The 18,435-nt window shown below is 46.4% G+C and overlaps 2 protein-coding genes across 3 annotated transcripts in view; one reads left to right on the forward strand and one right to left on the reverse strand.

Moving 5' to 3' along the window:
• Nucleotides 1-2,413: 2,413 nt before the first annotated feature.
• On the forward strand, nt 2,414-11,319 carry TACR2 (tachykinin receptor 2). The gene is made up of 5 exons (XM_062496403.1): nt 2,414-2,875; nt 5,885-6,079; nt 9,034-9,190; nt 9,849-10,045; nt 11,127-11,319. The coding sequence occupies exons 1-5, from the start codon at nt 2,472-2,474 to the stop codon at nt 11,317-11,319; spliced, it is 1,146 nt and encodes a 381-aa protein (XP_062352387.1). The 5' UTR covers nt 2,414-2,471.
• Nucleotides 11,320-13,758: 2,439 nt separating this feature from the next.
• LOC134046293 (hexokinase-1) overlaps nt 13,759-18,435 on the reverse strand; it is a 36,774-nt gene continuing 32,097 nt past the window's right edge. For both annotated transcript variants that reach the window (XM_062496627.1, XM_062496626.1), the window contains 2 exons: nt 17,558-17,791; nt 13,759-16,839 (listed from right to left, as the gene is read on the reverse strand). In XM_062496627.1, coding sequence (XP_062352611.1) covers nt 16,695-16,839; nt 17,558-17,791 — 379 coding nt within the window. In that variant the 3' untranslated portion in view covers nt 13,759-16,694. The remainder of the gene's footprint in view (nt 16,840-17,557; nt 17,792-18,435) is intronic.

The raw sequence follows: 18,435 nt of genomic DNA on the forward strand, positions 1-18,435 counted from the left end.
TCTCAGAGCTGTTCCCTGGACAAAGGTTCTTCCTCCAAAAGCAGAATACAACCTGCAAAACAATTAAAGCCCCTCCTATTTATCTTGTGTTATGTTTCCAAAACATAGCACACCACTCCATCACCCTTCCCTGACCTTGCAGACCCTTTTGTTTGTATCTCTCACCCTTTGCTCAGACATGGCATTGGTGACTCAGCATGGTAATGTTTGCCCTTGACAGTCCTGCCCACAACAAAAACAACAGCGAAACCAGCCAAAACCAAACCCCCTGCTCGCAGGTAGCCCCTTTCTGTGGTATAACTCCAAAACCACAGGTGAGACAGGTTTTACCCACTGTCTCAGGCAAATGGGACTTCCCTGAGGAATCTGGAGCAGGCTTGTGTAAAAAATTGCTCCAGTTTTCAAGTCAAAAGGCTGATAGTACACACTAAATCACTGGCCGGGCTCCAGGATGATAACCTTGTCAATGCACAACCAGCAAACGAATAAAAGGTGTGGGTGTGGATACAGGAAGGTAAATCCCTCCTGGTCGTATGATGAAACGTTGACCAAAGAGTGGCTGTTCTTTGGTTATCACCTGAGTAACAGACTGGGGACCGGGGCAGATAGTTCAGAAGAAGGGTCCTAAGAAACCTGAGCACCTTGGGCATCTTCAAAGTCAGCCGAGGGAGGTTACAGCTTCACCGCTGGAGGGTCAATAAGTGCAGCCCTTTTTCTAAGCACTTGCTTCCATTCTACTTTCCATAACTGAAAAAGCACTTTAGTGCACTCCCAGCAAAATATGTGGAGGTTTTTGCTCCTATTCTCCTTCAAATTTGCAGGGATTTGAGACAGCATATTAAAAAAAATTGAAGAACACTATTAGCTCATATTGCTAGTCATGAACAGCCCTCCTGAACTGTGTATGGAAAGTGGAAGGTCCCTAAGCTCTTTAATGAGGTGTCAGCATAAGACTTTGAAGAAGCACCTGGAAAAACTTTTTTTTTTTTTCCCCTGGAAAAGCTTTGCAATACACAATATTAGAAGATACGTGCAAGTGTACCTTTTCAGTTCCCGGGCAAGGAATTGAGAGGGATTTCCTGCCGGGAAGTCTGTTGCAAAGAGGAGACATCACATGCAGGACGACAGATATTGATTTCTTTAAAAGCAACATTTGGGCAATATTGTAACAGAGAAAACCTGCTTGAAAGAGTTGGTTAGGCGATGGGTTAGCTCAAGGCTGCCTCCAGAAATTAATGACGCTAGCAAAGATTCCCGGCTGAGCTGGTGCAAAGGGTCCTGAACTGTTAAACGCTGCCCTGTTACAGGAGAACCTGGCACAAGCTGCAGCTCCAGCAGCTACGGGAGCTGGGAAACTCCTGCATCCCAGCGCTGCCGGCACTTCTGATTCCTGAAGGCAGGTTTTCATCCCTGAAACACCTTCAGCTCCCAGTGGAGCAGGCATGAGTCAGTGCCAAGTGTTCTTGGAAATCTCAGCCTCATGTTTATGCCCTTTGCTTTAATGCTAACAGCGAGCAAGCGTGCTGTGCTCCGAGCAGAGTCAGGGGCTCCTTTTTCCTATAAGAATCCGAAATTTCTGCATGCTTGAGGTCACCAGGTTCCTACAGCACACACTGGGAAAGGGGATGCAGCCATCCAAAAGGAAGGATCTTGCTGAATTGCATCAAATATAGTTCCTCTCTTGCTACAAGAGCTCACGGGAAGCTCAGGAAGGGTCCTGGAAACAGGAGGACTGCAGAACTAGTAAACCTGGCAAAGTAACTTGCATGTGAATCTGTAAAATTCCTGATAGAGCAGCATTAACCAAGTGGGGGTGGGGGGGAGGCTTCACGTATCACTTTGCCACGTTTCATTTGATGTCAAATTGGCTGTTTCGTTCTCCCCTGCAAGAGACTCCACCTCCTTTCAAAGTCCCCTTAAAACCTTTGAGATTTTATCCCAGTGCAACTCCTGCCTCAGGCTTCAGAGTTACACAGAGAAAGAACAGTAAATGTCCTCAGTCCCACTGCAGGGTATTCAGACACCTGGTGCTTTAGAAAACTGCTGCCCTGACAAAGAATTTCTACTTGGATTGAAGTGTATTTTGGCTTCCATTTATGTTTTCTTGTCCCTTAAAGTAATCTAAAGGAAGACATCACTTGCCACTGGCTGGAAAACGCCTTCCTTTTCCTTTTATTTTCTTCCCTTTTTAGAGGAAAAAGGAACTTGAAGAAGAGAGGTTTTTTTCGGTTTTTGCTCTTCAAGCACAGGTTAAAATGCCAGGGAAGAAGGAGGAGGCCCTTGGCATCGCTCATCTCCTCCTGGAACTGTGTTGCATCACTTGGAAAACAGGACAGGAGGACATGAGACAGCTCATCCCGATGCCTTTTTAACAGCACTTGGTTAAATGCGTGAAAATTCATACCGCCAGCATCTACTGCAAGGAAATGAGCAGGCACCAGACGGTTTTCTTTTACAAGAAGTGAAAAGCCATGGGCGTGTTTCCCGTTTTTAACTCAAGCAACGTTTCGCAGGCTGGCTCCCTCCAGGACAGCGGCAACTGGACAGCAGCAACCCAGTTCAGCCAGCCAGGATGGAGGCTTGCTCTGTGGGCCATCACCTACTCACTCATCGTTGTCACATCCATCGTTGGCAATGTCACCATCATCTGGATCATTCTGGCGCACCGGAGAATGAGGACCGCTACCAATTACTTCATTGTTAACCTGGCTCTTTCGGACCTGCTGATGTCCGCTTTCAACACCATCTTCAATTTCATCTATGCCAGTCACAACATCTGGTATTTTGGTGAGGAGTTCTGCAGGTTTCAGAACTGGTTCCCCATCACCGCGGTGTTTGTGAGCATTTACTCCATGACAGCCGTGGCTGCGGAGAGGTAAGAAGTGAATGGAACAGATGAGGTCAGAAAAGATGCCCTGTAAGTCATAAAAAATCATTGCAATAATTTGTGCAATTGACCCCCACTCTGCCAGGTGCCTTATCAGCAAAGTGGAAGGAGTGCCAGACTATGGGGTTTTATGCTAATTGTGGCGTGATCTGCTGTTTTTTATCCCTGGTCTGAATCACACGCAAATCTGTAACGAGTGGAAGTGGCTGGTATTTTGTTGTTTCAACATTATTGATCATAAATTGTTTCCCAATCATCCTGAAAACTCTTCTGTGGTTTTGCTGGGGTTTTTTAGACCATGAGATGGATATATTTGGAAAAAGGAGAGTATGCTGCAGGCTGCTGAAACTATCCGTAGCCCTAATCCTGCTATGAGTCCAGAAAACCACCAGAAATAATGGGAATTAAATTAGAAATGGCAGAATCTGCTGCCCTGGTTCACTAGAATGACTTATTCCGAGAAGGAGGGAAGTAATTACAATGATTCTGTTTGACTTCTGGGGCAATTTGGTATTTTCATATAATTCACTTCCAACCGCCAAGTCACTTTTACTTAAGCGTTATTTTCTGGAGTCCGCCTGTGTTTACAGGTCATTGTTAAATAGCATGAAGCTGTTTTCCTTCTTACTAGAAAGTGCCCAAAAGCCTGTGGGAATTTCCTCTCTTAAAGGCAATGCTGTGTGCAAGAAGCAGAGGAGATTATTCCCCTTTTGGCTCTCTACCCTCCTTCCTATTTTATACATCTTATTTTATACAAAGAATATTTTTTAGAAGCAATTTCAGCCTATTGTCATATCTTCATACTCTTGTTCCTTGGGGATTTTTGGTGAAAGCACCTGTGTAATAGCCAAAATCTCTTTAGTCACATGGCACAGATCAGAAAGAAAACTTGGCACCTCACCGCAAACCATATTTAGCTATTCTTTGCTTAGCCTTAAAATAGATCCTGACACGGTCTCCTGGAAACTCGACGCTTCCATTTATTGTTGAGAGAACTTGTGTCCACTCCAGCTCCAATGTTTAACTCCGATAAAAACATCTTCTGAAGTGGTTTATTTTAAGGAAGGAGGCTGAGAAGTGATAGTTCTAAGTCATTTTTGTCTGCCATGGAAAAGTCTCTGGTGCTACTGCTCACCCTTGGGTTTAGGATCTCTTGGTTTCCCCATTACCAGAGCAGCTGTTTCCACTGCAGTGCTCCGGGCAGAAACGCAGTCTGATCCATCAGCTCGGGTTTCACACTCTGGCTAGCAAAGTCTCTTACAACCTGTTTGCAAAGTGCACAGGAGGGCCCAAAATTCAGCTTGGTTTGTCTGCCTGTACGAGGACCAGAGGAAGGGCCCCAGGATTGTAGTCCCAGCATCCTGGGATGACACAGGGGCACTGAGAGAGGGCACAAGGAGGATGAGCAGCCAGGGGGCAAAGGCCCTGCTGCCACACAGCAAGAGGGGCCAGGAGATATCAGCAGGTTTGATAAATCTCCCAACTTGCAGGAACTCACCTAAAATCACAGCTTACCCCAGGGGTGCACCCCTGGCAGAGTGAGAAAGCCTCTGCCCAGCCCTGTAACACCTTTGATGTCTGCAACACGGGCTGCAGTGACAGCACAGTGGCTGGCATCATTTATTCCCAGGACTTGGCATTCACTGCGGGCCACAGATCATCATTTCAGGCACTTCTGTGGGCAAATATTCCAGAGAATATCCACCAGTGGATTCCTCTCTGACCTGACTGGAGCACTGTGTAACACTGCCTATGGCAAGCTAAAGAGAAGCGAGGTGACATGAAAATTTTATAGCTAAACGAGGCCCTGCTGCTGTGCAGCCCTGCATTGCTCACTGTGTTGCCTGTCCTGCAGCAGCAGCTGGGCAGAGCTCCCTACCAACATCCTGGCCAAGAGACAGCACAATTTGCCAGAATTCTGCGATGAAAATTAGGAGGCAGTGGGCATTTCCCACTCTATTTTGCCTTTGTAACAACCATGACAAAGAATAGGGGAAGCATGACAAGAAATGCATAATTGATTATGTACTCGTTACAACACCGTGCATTTCCACACAGGGAACTTAAAACCAGAGAGTGCCCCGGGCTCATGAGTAATCCGAGAGTCAGATGTGCCATGAGAGCTCTGAGCAGGTGTGGGATGGGATGGAAGGGTCAGCCCTTCCCTCCACTGCAAGCACAAGCAGTCACAGACAGAGACAGACCGCACCAGTTTTCCACAGCTAGAAATCAGTGGGGAAAAATCAGGGTAAAGGACACCCAAGATCCCACCCTGCTCTTATGCTAATATGAAGCATCAGAGATTGACATAATTAGGAGGAAGAAGCATGCTTCTGCCTGGACTCTTTTTTTTTTTTTTTTTTTTTTTTTTTTGTAGGGCACTTGCAAGCGTAACTTAAAATTTGAAAAGATTGAGAATACTTTTTACAAGGGCCTGGACTGACAAGGGGGAATGGCTTCACACTGATGGAGTGCAGGGTTAGATGGGATATGGGGAAGAAATTCTTCCCGTTTGAGGGAGGTGAAGCCCTGGCACAGGTTGCCCAGAGAAGCTGTGGCTGCCCCATCCCTGGAAGTGTCCAAGGCCAGGTTGGACAGGCCTTGGAGCAACCTGGGATAGTGGAAGGTGTCCCTGCCCACGGCTGGGGATTGCAACCAGGTAATCTTTAAGGTGCCTTCAAACCCAAACCATCCTGGGATTCTAGGAAAAATCCCATAAGGGGAACGCTTGCAAAGCATGTGTGCAGAAGAAATAAAGAACTGATTCCTCCTTGCACCAGAAGCATCCATCCATGTGGGTTTATTATATCCTGCCCTAACACTTGCAAATATTATCTTCATAAAGGATTTAGTTCCTTATTATTTATGGCCTGGAATCTGTCAAAATGTCTATATTAATAAAGCCCACTACGGTATCCCGGTGAGTTTTTACACTTGCTGCGTTTGCTGTACAGATTTCACCAATTTCACTGTAAATGCACTAGCTGTTTCTTGCAGGTATGTGGCCATAATCCACCCCTTCAAGCCCAGGCTCTCTGCTGGAAGCACTAAAGTCATCATTGGGATCATCTGGTTGGTGGCATTTGGACTCGCCTTCCCGCAGTGCTTCTACGCTGAGATCACGATGGACAACGGAGCCATGAAGTGCATTGTGGTCTGGCCTGATGATGCTGGGTCCAAGCACCAGCTGGCGTAAGAGGCACCAGAAAACTCCCAATTCAGGCAAAAAATAACCATTAGAATAATTTCATCTCCAAACTGTTGGCTATGGAGAGTGCTGGGAGAGAGAGCAGGAGAATGTAGGGCTGGGGCAGCCCGTCTAAACTCAATTTAAGCCAGCTGTGGTAAAAGCTGCCAGGTGATCATGGTTCAGTGTAATCCTGAACCTGGCATCTCCCCTGCTTTGAAAACTGGTTTTAATGCCTAGAAACCCTACATACAGGGCTTGGGGAATTCAAGAGAAATCAGTGCAAAAAGTGTCTAAACAATCAATAAATCCTGGTATCAAAGATTCTGGATTTTCTTCCTCTGTCAAGAAGGAAGGAAACTGGGTGTCTTTAGTGTTGAGAAGCCACATAATTAGTTAAAAATTACGCTGCTCTTTGTGGGGGTAAAAAAAAATAAAACCTGAGAGCAGCCTGTTTCAAACATCCTAAGGTTTTGTAGGCACATTTATCTGGGCACACATCTACGCTCCCTAAAAAAGTCCCTAAGCCCCACAACGACTTCCTCCTGCTTAAAAGCAATATTGGTCAAACAGATGAAACAAGCATGTAGGGAATCTGCTGTGATTGCTCATGGCTCAAAGCACGTCATGCACCTTTGAGAAATTTATGGAGCAAAGCATATTTGTACAAAGTAGCAGTGGAAAAACCCAGGAAAAGGAGCAAATCAATTAACAAAGTGCAAACAATTTTACAAATCAAAACCCACTGTGAGGGCTTTTGTCTGTGGGACATTTTCCCTGCTCAGTCTTCATCTCTGGCAAACAGCTGGATGCCTCCTCAACTTAGCTATTTCCAGACTAACTGACTTTCACACTAATATGTGCCAAGTTCCACAGCCTTCGTGCAATTTTGGCCAAGCTGCAGCATATTCAGGCAGTGGTTGCCATTTGTTCCCAGTTGAGCAAAGAGTAAAATCAGGCTCAAACCTCTCATGCTGGGAGATGCTCCTCCTGGGGTCTCCTTTTTGGTGCCTTTGGTACCAGCTGAGGAACAGTGTGCCAGGCCCTTGTCGATTGAGGAGGAGGGAGAATAGATAACCACTAATACATGAGTCACTGATGACTGTTCCATTCGGATGGAAAGTGCAAGATTTATTTCTCCCACATCCATTGCATGGAGAGGACTCAAATGAATACCCCAGCATGCTGACAAAATCTCTGTGGGCTGGAAAGACTGGTCCTGAACGTGGCAAATTGCAGGGCAGATCCTTTCTGGGATCTCCAGCTGAAGAGCAGCATCTCCTGACCACAACACACCAGCTCTCTTTTCCTGAACAGCCTCAGATCTGCAGGTTTTGGTATCTCTCTTAGAAAGGAAGCTGGAAACATTGCTCCCCAGAAATCATGCAAGCTATGTGCAGTCATTCATATACTAGTCCAAATGCGAAGAAAAGAAATACTAAGAAACCCAAAGGAAAAAAAAAAAAAGAAAGAAAGAAAGAAAAAAAAAAAAGAAAAAAGAAAACGGGGTTCTTGTGTTGACTGTGTGTCCTTTGCAGTTGAGTGAACCCATCTTTCAAGATTTCTAGACTTCAGAACAAAGGCAAATCCTTTTCTGCAGGAAAGATGTGTATAATTATGACAGACAGAAGTAAAAAAAACAACAACTTTAAAAACCCCAAACAATGCACTACTGACTGCCAGCACCTGAAAAATATTGGATACAAAGGATATAGAAGTTTAACCAGAGTAAAGAACCTTAACCACAGAGGATTTTTCTTCTGGTGACAGGTTAACTTTGCAGCAAAGTAGTAAAGCTACAAGACTAAAAGTTTCTTTTTACGTGTGCTCCAACTCAGGCTCCTTTCCTCCCTTCCTCCTCCCAGGATGGGAACCCTAAAAGGGTTTTGCTGCACTCTACACACAGTATTAGACCTTCAAAAGAGAAACTGCCCTGAGATCAGTGGGAAAAAGTGGAAAACTGGCAGGGACAAACTCTCCACATTTCACAAATATAGTATTGTTCTTTATGCAGCCACCCCAAGGAACAAACAACACCGTGGGCCCATTTCAACAGCACTCTGCAAAGCACTAATTGAGAAGTACCCCAGAGCCTTGTCATGCTGAGAAAGACCATTTGCACCCACCCAAACTTTTGGGGTCACTGCCAGCAGCATGTGCCAGAGCCCTCCTGCCTATTCCTGCTTTTCACACTGTTTATGTTAATTTGGCAGCTGCAGTAATGGAGTGAGCAAGTTGTTCCCTTCCCATAAATGGTGGCTGCTTAAACTAATCAGCCCCCAGCATGACGGAACCAGCAGAAGTTTGTGGGGTGACACAGAAAACTAGAAAGGACTGAGGTTAAAATACAGCTGAGGGGATGCCAGTGCTTCCAGCTGGAGCAGTAACTGAGTAGCCTGTTGGTGGTACATTAACTGTGTGTGCTCACATAAATAAAAACACCCAGCTACACAAACACAGGCCACATCCCTTCCTCACTTTGTGCACCCTGTTAGCAGCCAGATACCTTTTGCAGTTCCTGATCTGGCTTTTGTTTTTTTTCCATTTTTGTCACTACTGCATTCATCAAGTTTTTGGACAGTTTTTGGACTATTCCTTTCCCATGCCTGTGATTTAAGGGCTTGTACTTTTACCACCATCTCTCTCTCTCTCTCCTGGATGCAGTGGGATAGCAAAGCTCAGTGCAGGTGGCCCTGGACTGCGATCCTCTGCTAAAAGATAAATTATGTCACTCTGTCTTAAAAGAGCAGAGAATCCAGCCCAAGCACCTCTCATCACACTTCAAGAGAGACAAAGAAGTTTTGCTGTTTACAAAAGTCCCTGTGACAATAATTATAGGCAAAATTTCTTCTCTATGGTTTCACCAATAGGAGCCAGGATAAATATCCAAAAGACAGTTTCTCAAAGACCTCTCCAAGAGCTATACTGATGTTAAAAACTGCTTGTTCTTCTCTTTCAGGTATCACATTGCCGTGATTGTGTTGATTTATTTACTGCCTTTAATGGTGATGTTTGTTGCATACAGCATTATAGGAATTACTCTGTGGAGCAGTGTGGCTCCAGGCAACCACCTGAACAGAGTCTGCTATGAGCACCAAGTTAAAGCCAAAAAAAAGGTCAGAAGTGAAACTTAGGTATAATTACCCCCAGTACACCAGCTCTGCTGGCTCCAGTTCCAAAATGGAGCTTGCGTTTGACACAGAATCTTGTGGGATTGGGCTTGAGAGGTAACAAAATATTTCGGGTCCAGGGTAAAGGGCATCAGCCCGCAAGTTTGAAAAAAAATGGTGATTGCATGCACCAGGCAGCCTTCAAGGAAGAAAGTTTCACAGCAGCAGGCTGGCTGCCAGCAGCCCTTAGAGAGTAAAGCCTGGTGTCCAGAGAATCCACACATGTGAGGATAAAACTCTGGAGAGAGTGGAGCAGTCTCAGTGCAAGAGCAAGAGTCTCATTTCCCTGCACATCTCTCTGGTGTAGCTACAAGCAGTTCCTCTCTGCAGAGTCCACGCAGAAATATTTGCATTAACCCCCGCCCCGTTCCCATCACCAGGGCACTCCCTCCCTGTTCCAGTTCCCATCGCCAGGGCACTCCCTCCCTGTTCCCAAGTTTCATCACCACGGCTGGTTTCTTTGCCATAGCAGTCCAGGACTACATTCTATGCATTGAACTTCTGGAGGGCAAACCAAGGCCAAAGTGAAACCAGCATTTCCCACTGCCCCAGCCAGCCCAACCACACAGAGCCCAGGAATAACCCACTGGTTTTGTTTTCCTAGTTTGTGAAGACCATGGTGGTAGTGGTGATCATTTTTGCTGTCTGCTGGCTGCCCTATCACATATACTTCATCCTGGGGAGCTTCAAGGAAGACATCTACCAGCAGAAGTACATTCAGCAGGTGTATCTCACAGTCTTCCTCCTCGCCATGAGCTCGACAATGTACAACCCCATCATATACTGCTGCCTGAACCAGAGGTGAGTAGCGTGAACACGTGTGCACAGAGGAAACTAAAATTTCAGCCTGAAAAATTGTAAATCTCTGGAGGTGAGATTTTAACTCAGCCCTTAGTATTTTCTGTCTCTGAATAAAGCACAGGCAGCAGGCATAGGATTAGCACAGCCACATTTGCACCCATTTCCACCATCCTATTACCAAGGGAGGAATCTGTAATCCCTTAGTTGCATCTGTTGAGCTAATGCTGAGCTAAAGCCAGCCAGCACAGTCCGGGGCTCAGCCCCATGGCTGGGAAGCAGGAGCAGCCCACGGGTGGCCTGTGAAGGCCCATCGGGACGAGTGACCGGGAGGGAGCAGCTGGGGGAGCACAACCCCAGCGTGCCAAGAGATGTCCCTCTTGTTCTGCGCTGGGAGGGCTGCACGATGCAGAGTGCAGGGAGCTGCTCTGCCTGCCCGCGGATCTCCGTGCCAAATCCTGCATCCATAACCCCCACCCGCCTTCAGCCTCGCTGCATGAAGTGAGCTTCAAAGGTAATAAATGGTTATCAGCACGTTTCCTGCACCGGCCAAATGTTTAACTCCAGAGCGATGCTGCAAGGCTTGCTCCTTCCAGCGTTTCAAACAGCATCCTTCCTGCCTGGGAGCTTGCAAAAGAAGAGTTTTGCAGCCCATTCACCCAAACTGCATTTAACGTGGAACACACAAACACATCCTCCCCCTCCTCTCTCAGAAAGCAGACAGCTTCCTCATTTAATTATTCATAGTTGTTTTAAAAGGCTCCCGGTGGGTAAACACATGTATTTTCCTTACATGTTCTGTGTCTCACAAATGCAGTTACCAGCATGGTCAGCACCATCAAACAACCTGCCATTCCACTGACCTTAGATGTTTACTTAAAATACAAGGAAATCTGATCATAAACTCCTAATGCACACCTCTCCATGGTTTTATGTGTTTAGCTTTTCACCTCATTCCTTTGATTTCAGTAGAAATATTTATTCCCATAGTCACTCACAGGTAGGATCAAGTCATGCATTTGTTCAATCTCTGTGCAACTAGAAAGATCCTTTGACCATTTAATTGCTTTTCTCACTTTCACAGGTTTCGATCTGGCTTCAAGCTAGCCTTCCGGTGGTGTCCATGCGTAAGAGCAACAGAAAAAGACAAACTTAAACTTATGTCCCCATCTCTCTACCAGACAACCTACAAGAAGTCAAGAACAAGTTTCAGCACAGAAACTCAGCTAAATGAGAGAGAGAAGACATCATTTACTCTCACCCAATCAACACTTTGATTTCCTGCTCCGGGCTCTATCCCCATACACCAGGCCAAGGCAGCAGATGTGTAGAAGCCAGAGGCAGGTCTTTTTCTCTGCAGCAACTGTTTCCTACAGGACTTCTCTGGATGCCATCAGCACTGAAGGCAGTGTGTTGATAACACTTATATCCATGTAGGTCCAAATATTATCCAGGATACAAGTTCAGCCCTCCCTTACATCAACAACTGCAATACAGAACAAACATCAGGCCCAGGAGGTGAAAAAAAATCAGCGGAGCGGATCTGAGACAGTGCCAATCAGTAGAATGTAAATTATTCTCCTTCTACATTGGGATCTCCTGATTTCTGTTCCACCAAGACACTAAATTCAGGAAAGGGATGATGGAGCAGAAAGGCTGGGTCTCATGTGGCACAGCTGGGATGGACCCCGGGGCTGTGTGGGCAGCTAAGTCCCATTGCTCAGCAGCTCCAGGGCAGGTAACACTGTGGACCAAATCCTGTTTACAAAAAAGGCAAATACTAACACATCCAGACTGAAAAATCCAGCCTGTCCTCAACATTTTCTGAATTCTGGGATTTTCATGCCTGCAATTTCACCAGCAGAAACAGTTCCTTAAGATGTTGTCATTTGCATGGATTTCTAGAACCTTGTCCCAAAGTATGATGTTGTTTTCCTATTAAACTGTGCTCAAGTGATTTCTTCTTCATATTAATTGTGGTGCCCAATTTGGAGAGTGAGGCTCTCAGAAGAGTCAGTAGCCAGGGATGCTCACTGGCTTGGTCAGGGCTCATGGATCCAATCAAGATCCACCTCCTTCACATCCTTTTAGTCCTAACAGCAGGGGCCCATCGCTGTCTTTACCCAGACAGTCCCTTCACCTTCCCTTTCCAGACTTACCGCATATTTATCCTCACTGCTCTTCCCAGATATGAAAAAAATGGCTGAAATATGTCATCCTCCCAGCCTGAGGCATTATGTGCAGGCACACAAAACAGGAGAAGCTGAAATACAAACATCATGTAACAGTGTTACACCATTTCTTAGTGGTGTGGTAAGTTAGCACCTCAGAATTACTTTCACCTCTCATGTCAGGTTTGTAAAGAATATCACAAAACTATACCTTATCAATTAAAAAAAGCGCTTAAAATGTTGACAAGATCCAGTTATTTGAAATATTCTCCCTTGCTCTCTGAAAGCCAAACTACAAAGTGCTGGCAGGCTCAAATTCTGCAGTAAATCCAGAGAAAACGTTCATAGCTTGAACTGAAACTGTACTCAGGGATATGATTTTCCCAAGCCTGTTTTAATACAGGAACAAGATACATATTCCTTCTCCACCTCCCTGGCTCTGTGGAGAACAATTGTTACCCAACAGACTTGCCCCACTGTGGGGGCAAGAGAGCCCAGGCCCCCGTGAAAAATTCACAACCTGAAATCTTTTCAGCAGACAGTTTCTAGTCAGAATGTGACCTGGCCAGCCCTCTCCCCAGGCCAGCCTGCTCTTCCCACGACTGCATTGCTGGTGTATGCACTGGGTAGAGAGAGAGCAGCAAGAGGCATTTACAGCCAGCCACCACCAAGTCATTCTGCCAAAGAGACTGAAAACCATTTGGGAGGGATGCTTTGCTAGGCACATGTGGCTGGGGCCAGGCTAGACCTGGCAGAAACTCCTGCTCTGAGGAGCTGACAGACACCTATTCACAGAGTTCAGTATTTGATATATGTGAGCTGTATTCCCCCTGCCCAGCTGGTGTGAGTCTAAGCCCTTTAAACTCTGCAGCTTTCTAATGCAGAGCTTTTTAGACCAAACAGGCCTGTTCTTGAGCATCCCACCCTCCCCCTCCCTCTTCCATCACACCTGAACAGCCAGCCAGAGCCCATTCCAGATGCCCCACGTGCTGCCCCGTGCAGCCCCTGACCGGCACCGATGCTTTCCAACAGCTCAAAGCACCTCTTTCTCTTGTTGGGAGCAGAAAGCAGAGGATGATTTCTTCACATTGCAAAAGGAATTCTCCATGCCCTGGCGGACTCACAGTGCAGATCCTGAGGTTTCATCCCAAAGAAACAGCAAGAGTTAAGGAACCAGAGATGATCCGAGCCCTTGCTATATGGAAGGCAGCCCAAGGCAGGCTACATTATTCCTGTGGTGCATGAGGCAACAGGAACACCATGCTCCATGGTAAGTACATGCAATTCTTCATATAAATATAGACAGGATAAAATAGCACACAGCAATAAAGACATCCAGGTCAGCAATAAATCCCTCTCCTGCATGTTTGCTTGTGCTCTAAGTAGCAAAGCAGTCCCTGCAGTTGGTAAACAGTTGAAGAATCTCATTTTTATGGCAAAGGAACAAACAAAAAGCACAGAACGGGGTTCAGAAGTTCAGAAACACTTTATTTTGCCTTCTGCTATTTTCTTAAGAAAACAAAACAAGGTGTGCTTGTTTTAAAACCCATTCAAAAGGCTTCTGAGAGAACCCCAGAGGAGTAAAGAGCAGATGACATTACAACAGTGGTATGCAAATGGTCTTTTCCCCAGGAAATATAAGATTTTTGTGTTCATATTGCAGTAATTACAGCTTAACAGTTAAGAGGACTGTGATTTTATTCACCAAGCCTAAAAGCTTTAAGAAAGACATCTCAGTCATTGCTTGGGTAACATTGGAGACATTTCTTCAGACAGTTATAGCTTGTGATTCACTTGGAACAGTTTCCTAGGGGTAAGAAGTAGTCTGGAAATGAAAATCCCACCATGTCTCCCTTTGGAAATGAACTGCCGTGCCTTATCAAGTACACCAATTATGGTCCACGGTAGGAAAAATTAGAAACACAAACTCACTCCCTATTTGTTATGAGCTGGATCAAATAAACAAAACGACCTATGCCAGCATCTCCAAAATTCACAGTCACCCTGAGACCAAGTTTAACTTTCACTTCTCGTTCACCCTCCATCCTGCACTGAGCCTGGCCCTCATATGCCAAAGAGCTCCAAACCCAGGTCCCCAGGCACGGCTCACACCACCCCTACAGCACCGCCGACAGCAGGCACAAGATTTGCAAACCTTCAAGCAATTCAAATGCAACGTGTCCCCTGTGCCCAAAAAAAGTTTCTCACCTTCTTCTGTCTCCTGTTTGGGGTCATAGCTGCACATCAAGGCTGTCAGACTATTCAAGCCGTAACGTGAAACGGGTTATTGGAGGAGCACAGCTTTAGTGTACGCAAAAGGGACCTTCATCTACCACAACTCCAACACAGGCTGTGCCAAGCAGCAGTGTAGGAGCACCTGACACCGGGATTCTGCCAACATTAACGCTATACACACACACGGGGAGCTCACGGACACGGTGTATCCATCACAAGCCTGATGTAACCACACTGCCCTGGGTGCAGCCCCCAAGGTTTTCCTGCACTGCAGAGCCCCCTGCACAAGACAGGGCATGAGCTGCACCCGGACAAGCCACACGGCCCCTGAGATTTGGGCGCTGTCAGCGCTGTGCCTCTGCTGAACTAGGTTAGGAAACACGAGGCACAGGGACCTGTGTGAATCTGACCCCGAATGCCCGGGAATAAAAACACACACACAAAACACAGGCACCACTGGGATTAGGTTGCAGCTCTCCCTACACAATAGCTCTTCCCAAAGCACTAAGCCACCAGCCAACAGCACCTCTTCCAGAAAGAACCACTAAACACCAGTTAACGCACATCAAAAAAGTTTAATATTTTCACAAGTATCACGTAACACTAGTACCAGAGCTACTAGTGCGCAAAGTAAAAAGACCCTCTACCTTTGCAAAACCAGTTAGGCATGCAATTTTTCAGGTAGACACACACTTAAAGCTGCAATGACTGTTTGTGACTCACAGGTTACTTTACAACATTCACTCACAGTGCACCATAATGCATATTGAAATGTTATTGATAGGTAGGGCAATCCAAATCTTTGGGAGTGGAATGAGAACAGAGAAGAGTAGCCTGCAAATTTCCATCTACTTTCTGCAGGAAAAGGCAGCAGGGAAAACCATGCGGACACCTCCAACTCATTTTTGGTAGAAGAAGAGTGGGAATTAAGGACTGCTGTGTGGTCTCCCTCTTTGCAGAAAGTGGTGTGACTTACAAACATCACTCGACGTGTACCTTCCTAACTGCTTCTCAAGTTAAGTGATGCAACTGGTATGCAAATACAATAATGGCATCGACTGGACAGAGGACAGGGTACACCACGTGTAAATGATCTGCTGTTGCTTTTGTCCTTGGAATAAGCTGCACCCAATTTTGGCTTTTTTTATGAGCTCTTTATGCACCCAGGTCCTCAAAGGCAAGATCAAAACGCAACCCTCCTCTTCCTTCCTGCGCACTGACTCTGGCTGAGTGTTTGTGTTCTGAGTGATTGCTGAACAGCATTAAAGATTAAAGCTCTGTGTGGAAGCAAATACCCATTATTTAAGGCGAGAGACAGAAGGAGGCGCATCCGGGGGACGCGGCTGAGCTGCGGGTTTGGTGGAAGGGCAGCTGCAGAGAGTGCCCTGTCCCAGACTCACAAGAAGAGATAGGAACTATTTTCTCTAAGAACCCTTAGACAGAAGAATACAGCACAGCCACGTAGGGACTGTAGACCTACCGATTTCACAGCTCTGGAGATTTGGATTACCCCAGTCACTAACCACTTGGCTTCACTCTTTAAGGGATTTCTCGCCAAAACATGACAGATTTTGCCCAGTAATACAACACTACTCACAGAAGCTATGGGGAATACCAGTGGAACCAGAACTGTGGGACAAGGGTGTTTACTTTCACCATGACAAGAAGAGGCATCAAGGAAGCGAGTAAGTCGCGGTGTCAAGTCCCACTATAAAGAGTTATGTGCGTGCACAGTGCTGACACACCAAAATGTTTTCACAACCGCTTTAGACGGAACAACAGCAGGTAGATAATGCAGGAGGGAACTGTTGCTTCCCCTTCACTTAAAAAGCATCAACACCCAGGTCTGGTGGTCAGCGTGCTGGCAGTGCGCTTAACAGGGATGCTGCAAAGAACACATTTGGTATGATGCAACGGGAGCTCTCAACGCACATCACTTGGGGGCAATTTCATCTCAGACAACAACTGATTTTTGACAACTGCAGAAATTATAGACTGTTTTTTTCCATGACCTACAGATGGGGAAGGTACCAACAAGGTGAGTAAGAAACATGCAGATCGGGGTCCAGAAACAGGAGATATTATTAACAGCACACATTCTATCTTGTATCCTATTTTTTTATGTCATTAGTTGTAAATTTTTTTCCCCCAATAAAGCAGTGAGTTCTGGGTTTTTACCAGTTCTGACTAGGCAGTCGCTGCTTTATGAGAAACACAAGACAGAATCGAGGCCAGGATTGTGGAGTTCAGTTCTGCTCAGCCTCACGAAGCCTGCATCCCACCGCTGTGATGAGCGCTGCCCCTTTCCCGCTGCCGTCCTCCGACAGCAGGAAGGTCACGTCGCAGTTGGGTGCCAGGTCTTTGACTGTTTGGTGCATGATCCTCGAAAAGCTGCAAAAGGAAACAAGGGCAGGGGGTGAGGAAGGTGCTGCAGCAACCATGGAGTGGAGCACTGCCATGGTCATCTGCACTGCATCCCCTTTCATCAGGGTAAGAAGTAAAATGCTGGAAACCAGGGTGGATTTGAAGTCTGGGAGCAGTAGGAGTTAAAGGAAAGAAGCACTTGCATCCCAGCCCCGTTGGCCTGTATGAGGGTAACTGGGATCACTAATCCACAGCAAAGGGAAAAGAACAGATCACCTAAGTCTTCTCCTTCCCACCCATCTCCCTCCACACACACTAGAGCACTAGGGTACTAGTTCTCTTCTCCTCCTGCCTCCAGCTCTTTTATACTCCTGCCCTCACCTGCATTGTTCTGCAGTAGCTCTTCTCCACTGGACACTGAACAGAAACATCCCCCAAAGAGGCACCAGGCATTTCAGCACTGCTCTGTCATTGCTTGTGCAGAGCCAAGAGATCCTTCCCTTGCTATGCAGCTTCCAACTCACTCGGCAAGCTGTGTCCCCTTCAGTTTGTCACCACCTCAAGAATCTTTCTCAAGTCATTCTTGATCCTCTCATTGCCCTTCAGAAAGCCCTGAGCGCCTGATTAAGACTTTTTTTTTTTCTCCTGGACCTTATCCCAGCAAGTGAGAGAGTCCAGTTGGGAGCGTCAAGAGGAAGGACACACACGCAACGCACAAACAAACGCTGAGGAGGCAAATACTCACTGTGGGTGGAGTTTGTAGAGAGTGCCATCCACACCAACCGTTATCTCCAGGCGCTCCAAGCCTCTGTTCTCCCTAATTTTATCTACAATGGCAGCCATCCCAGCACCACACAGCTGAGCTGCTCTCCTGGACACCGCCCCGCAGACCGTCTTGACAATGATACTGTCGTCACAGGTGCTGTTGAGCCCCAGCTGCTGAAGGATGGTTCGCACCTGCAGCAAGGCTAACCTGTCACTGGAGGAGGAAAACATGGTGTTACAGGCTTCCTTCAGTCAAACCATAAACCCCACTGCACTGATGACTGCAACCGTGCACCCAACACCAGGCAACAGCCTCTCCTGACAGCACAAGTGACCTCATGGAATGCAAATTCAGTCACCCCTGCACTGTGCTCCAAGTCCAGCTCAGCATTGCCTTCCCTTCTCTCTTCTTACCATAGGGAATTCCAGGAAAATATTTTTAACAATAGCCTTGGGTTTTTTTTCCCCTGTGAAGCCTCAGAGATTGCTTTACTATACAGAATCCGAGCAATAAAAGCACAAAAACACTCAGTAAGCAGGCCTCACTCAGCTAGTGTTCATTCAATTCCACAATTGCAGCTAAACACACACAAGGGGCCTGAGAAAATGGCTTGATTTCCAAACAAAGAAATAAAATGATAGAGTGAGGGAATCCTTGACAGCCTTCCCATCGTTTAGCAGTAAGCACTGCTAGAAATCCACTTGATACTGTAGAGAATCCATCCCCCCCACACACAGACTGAAATCCAAATTCTCTCCAGAGAAGCAAGCAATGCTCTCCACATGTCCCTCCCGTCCAGCAGCATCACCAGATGACACACTACACTACACTACTTCTCTCTGAGCAGCCTCCCCTGC

Source organism: Cinclus cinclus, chromosome 7 (genome assembly GCF_963662255.1).
Source record: "Cinclus cinclus chromosome 7, bCinCin1.1, whole genome shotgun sequence".
Taxonomy (NCBI): domain Eukaryota; kingdom Metazoa; phylum Chordata; class Aves; order Passeriformes; family Cinclidae; genus Cinclus; species Cinclus cinclus.